The 5,579-nt window shown below is 30.2% G+C and overlaps 1 protein-coding gene across 1 annotated transcript; it reads left to right on the top strand.

The window, feature by feature from the left end:
• The first annotated feature begins 3,016 nt into the window (after positions 1-3,016).
• Positions 3,017-3,957, top strand: LOC110691225. Its single transcript, XM_021868135.1, has one exon. The coding sequence runs from the start codon at positions 3,216-3,218 to the stop codon at positions 3,741-3,743; it is 528 nt and encodes a 175-aa protein (XP_021723827.1). The 5' UTR covers positions 3,017-3,215; the 3' UTR covers positions 3,744-3,957.
• Positions 3,958-5,579: the final 1,622 nt, after the last annotated feature.

The following is a 5,579-nucleotide window of genomic DNA, read 5'->3' on the forward strand; positions in this document are numbered from 1 at the left end:
CTTGACCTACAATATATATATATTTTCTACTTCCTCCGTTTATTTTAGTTACACCACTTTTCTAAGACGGAAGTTGTAAATTAGTTGCATCACTTTGCTTTTTAACTAATAAGTTTTTTTTATCTCTCTTCTAGCATGTGTCCTATTTTTTTCGAAGAAAGTTAATGGGGTATTATCATTATTAAATTAAATCATATCCGTTTACGCTAGAGAAATAATACTCTGAGGAAAGTGGTCTTCAAAAATTATTACAGAGTCGGTACCAACATCCCATCTCACGATGAGATGAGCAACAACATTCCCCACCCTAAAGTAAAAACTAAAGTGATAGCAACTAAAAATTGGAGTAAGTATTAAAAAAAAAAGGTATAATAAGGAGCTATATAATTATAAATAAAAAGTTATATTTGATGTTTTCAATTATTAAGATGGAGATTTTTATTTTTTATTTTTTAAAATAGCCTTTTAGTTCATCAAGTGAATATAAATTTATTACTAAAGCTCTGTTCACTTCACCTTAAAAAAATAATATTCAACAAAAATAATTTTAGTTCAATAAAAATAATTTAAGTTTAGTAAAATTAATTTCAATTTAGTAAAAATCCGTAACTTTAAAGAAGAAATATAATAGAGAATCAGTAAAAAATAATTTCAGTTCAGCAAAAATAATTTCAGTTCAGTAAAAATAATTTAATTTCAGTAAAAATAATTTCAGTTCAGCAAAAATAAGGTGGAATGAACGGGGCCTACATACGTAGTATTTAAGATAGACAAAAAGTTAAAAAAAAAATAAAAATAAAATAAAAAATAAAAAAAAAAAACTAGGCGGGTTTAAGAGGGAAAATTCCAATAAAAAATTTCACTTCAGTATATGAGTATATACTCCATGGTATACTATCTTAATTACATTCATTCACACATTTTCCAAAAATTTATTAGAAATAAAAGTCAGTCACATCTCAAAAAAGGAGTTGTATAATAATTGTAGAGTTGGAAATATAAGGTGGTGTGGCTGATATATATGGTTGCATGGTATCAATTACAAAAGGTTTTTGTATAATTTTGAGAGACATTAATTAAGTAGTTAAAAAGGTTGCAAGCTTGAAAAGGTTGGAAAGCAAAGAGTATCATAATATACTTTGGCTGGCTTGAATGCTTTTCAGGTTGGATTTAGGATCGGACAAATTTAACCCAACCCAAAATAAAATTTAGTTTTTGGAGTTTGAATCCAATTTTATGCCAATTTTCACCAAATCGATATAATCCAAATCAATTTAGAACTAGTTAATTAGATTTTATTCAAAAATGCAAATTAATAAATACGACTCATTTTAATGTATAATAGCCTGTGAACCTTATTTTGAAATAATAAATTAAATTAAAAAGTAACAAAAGTCTAAACTTACATATATAACCATCTTAAGAGAAATAAAATTCTAAAACAGTAACACAAACATAATATAACTCTTAAAGGTAATTAACTATTAGTATGATTTTGGTTTGTTTTTGGTGTTTTGAGCCAGCATGTTGATCCGAATATTTGATTTAGGAAAAAAATTAAGTTCAATCCAATTTGATTAAACAAATAATTTAATTTGAATTATTAATTCAGATTCAATTGGATTGAATTTTGGATATAATTCAAATAATTTTCACCCTTACCCTTCTGATGTACCTTAGTTTAGCTTTGATCGACCTCAATTTAGCTATTGTTAATCATTTTGAAACAAATTGCAAGAAAATAAAAAATAAAAAGAACAGAGAGAGAGAGAGAGAGAAAATGAGCGTGTATTTCACCTTGTAAGGTAAGAAAGATATTGAAAAAAATTTACAACGATGATAACTTCAACGAACTTAGAACTGCTAATTAGGGGTTCTATGCATAGAGCTTCTACTAGGATTAGCAGTTCTGTATATAGAACCGCCAACATTATTAGCGGTTTTATACTATCAAATTCCAAACCTAGGTACTGATCTTACGTAGACATTATTGTGGAAAATAGTTTTTAAACTGACTTATATAAGGAATTAATTTGTACTCTATCCGTCCCATAATATAGTTCCTATTTTCCAATGTTGGAGATCCAAAATAATATTGTTCCTGTTTCTATTTTTGGATAGTATGTAAAGACTATTATACCCTTACTTTTTTTTTTAACTTTATTCATTGCACTTCCTAATTTACCCTTGAATTTTGCACATGCCTTGTATTTTTTTCACTTTTTCTCTCTAACTTTTGTCTATGATTGTAATTTTCACTTTTATTAATGTACTTTATTTACTTTCTCCTCTTATTTCTTGAATATCGTGAAAAAACATAAACAGGAATTATATTATGGGACTAAAGGAGCATTTTAGCATTATTCAGGAAAATCGCTTCAAATAACTTGGGCCATTAAAAAGAAAAAAAATGTGATGATTAATTTGAGATGGAGGAAATGTTTTACAATAACGTAAAGTCTTATTAAATTTGCCTCAAAATATATATACTTTTAAAATATCAACTTTAATAAATTTTCTTGATACGGAATAAAAAAATTAACGGTCAAAACCTTGCATTATTAGAATCTATTGCAAATTTCCTAAAAAAAAAAAATCTATTGCAAATCCTAACGATATAGCACCAAATCATCAATCTCATCGTATTTTATACTATAGTCGAATTCAAAAATTGCAAAATCAACATGCATGGATACTAACGATATAGCACCAAATCATCAATCTCATCATATTTATGGGAAGGTATAACATAATAACATATAAACATTAGCAAACGTGTATCTTTCCTAATAGGTAGACGAGGTAATACATGTTTTCCCTAAAATTAGGAATCACATACGTCGGCAAGCCCAAATAAGAAAATTGCATCTTTAGTACATGAAGTAGTACGTGGACTATGAGATGAGTTTTCAACATTTTAAACGAATCTCATTCATTTCATTAGTAAAAAAAGAAAGACTTTTAACAAATAAATAAAAAGAAAATAATAAATTAAAAAAAAAAAAAGAAAATCAGCGTCTCGTGATGACCTGACGATTCGCGCCCACACGTAGCGACCCCATCCTTGTATTTCCACTTTCTCTCTCCTCACTATTTAAACCACTTCCTCTTCTTCCCATTTTCTTCACAACGCATTATTTCTTTCTATCTCTAAAAAAAAATTTACATTTTTTTTGCAGTGACTTCTCTTTACTTGTCATTATTCTAAGGAAAATATGGAAGAACTCAAATTGAGTCAGAAAAAGCGAGCCAGAGTCGACTCGGACCCACCCGAGTTCGACGCCAAGAGGGTTCGAGAGGATCTTCTGAGAATACTCGACGACTCGGACCATGTACCCGAGCGTGACTCAGTGAGTCAGACTCACGATCTCGACTCGGTGATTCGGAGCTTCGAAGAGGAGATTACGGGTTCAGGATCTCGCTCTTCTCCGGTGAATATTGTCGATTTAACGTCGGATTCCGGGGAATATCCGTCGGAAATTGGACAGTTTTGTGAAAACGACGTCGGATTGTTGAAGGAGAGTGAGAGCGAGACACGTGTTGGTGATGGAATTGGAGTTTCGTCGGAGGTGTCCGGGGTAGGTGAGTTTTGGGATTTTCCGAGTTATGACTCGTTTGGGCTTACGATCGGGTATGAGCAGGACCACAATGATTACGTGGCATTAGACGGGATATTTGATCATTCTGATCTTAATTTCGGGTCGGATTTTTTGCGGAGACCCGATACACTGCCCGCTGTTTGAATAAATTTTTATTGGGCTTATTTTTGAGAAATACCCATGAAAAAAATTAATTTAAAGATAATGTACAAAATGATGCTCCGTATATAGAGAATTGTAGAAGTATGTATTTTCATTTACTACGTAGTTTTAATGAGAAAGCTAGTTTAGGGATGTTTGATTACATGATATCTTGATACAATTTGATCTATCAGAAATTTCAGCTGTTGGTATAATGAATTACTAGTTCTACTATCATAATGTCACTACACCGAATTTTGACAAGTTTTTATAGTATGGACTTAAACTAATTTTATGATACGGAGTAACATTTATTGCTTATAAATTCTAATTTGATGTTTTAATAAAGACAAATTTAACATGACTTTTGTTTTGAAATATATACTAGTATTTATCTTTCTTGTACGAAGTATTAGATTTCATCCATTAGGAATGAAGTGAATAATATACTCATGTGTTACTTATATGTTACAAAGAGTGAAATGTCAGTAAAAACAATGTCATAAGTAATACTCCGTACGAATATTGAAGGTCAAAACTTAATTGAATAATTGTAAAACTTAATGTGACGAATGGAGAAACATCATTATAAGTAATTTTTATGAAATCTAGAGTTTAATAATTTTGAAAGAACATGTTGGATTGTTGGGCATACATTTATAGTTTTTATACAATGTTTAATTATTGGGAAATTTTCTTTGATAACATCGTTTTTTTTTTAATTTTTACACTGGTGAATTGTAAAAATATCTATTATTTTTGGTAACATTGTATTATTAATTATCAAAGATAATAACTATTTTAATGAAAATCATTAACCATGGTTAGTTTTTTAAATTTTAAATGACTAATTTATTTTAGAAATAATTTTTTAAAAATAAAACCCACTCCCACTCCACCAGCCCAGCCACCCTTTACCTGCCAGCGTCTGACACCCGCTTGCGCCAAGCCTCCCCCCTCCGGCGTCCCCCACACCCCCATCCCCCAACCCCCTTTCCCATTAGGCTGAATCAGCCCTTTTCCCCTTCCCCGGCCCCACCCCAAAACGCGCCACCCAAAACGAGTCTCTTCCCTACCCCCACCATGAGCCACGCCCTCCAAACCTAATACCCTAAATTAATCATTAATGTTATAAGTAATAACTATAAATAGTTTATGATTGTTAATGATAATAAGTTTTTTTTTTTTTTTTTTTTTTTTACAATTTATCAAAGAGAAAATTGAAAAAAAAAGGGTGTTATCAAAGAGAATTTCCCTTAATTATTTTAGTGTATGTCTAGCTAATACTCCATATTTGAGTACGGGCAATGCTCCGATCTTTTCATGAAATTAATCATTATTTCTTCTATTTTAATTAATTATTACAGTTTGACCAATACACGAATGCTATAACATGAATAATTTAAATGTAATTTAAATGCAGTGGAAAGATTTGTAGTGTTGAAATTTGAGGTTGCATGTTCTTTACAGACCAAAAATATGTAAGTTGATGATATGAAGCGAGGAACATGACATGTAGACTTTTTCATTTGGAGATGAAAAAACATCAATTCCTCATGTCTCTTTCAATGTCTCTTTCAATGTCTCATTCATTTATATCATCTATATCATGGCATGATTATTCATACTAAAATTCTCCCCCAACAAAAATAAAAATAATTCACTCTATTTCCTAATTCCTACACTGTTCTCTCCTGCATCTATGATTTTTTTGCAAAAAAATTGTCAATATGGGTGCGTATATAAACTATTAAAAAATAAATTCGTTGAGTATCTTTTAGTTGTTTCATTTTGACAATACATGTACATTTACCATTTGACAATACATGTACATTTATC

Source organism: Chenopodium quinoa, unplaced genomic scaffold (genome assembly GCF_001683475.1).
Source record: "Chenopodium quinoa cultivar QQ74 unplaced genomic scaffold, ASM168347v1, whole genome shotgun sequence".
NCBI lineage: Eukaryota > Viridiplantae > Streptophyta > Magnoliopsida > Caryophyllales > Amaranthaceae > Chenopodium > Chenopodium quinoa.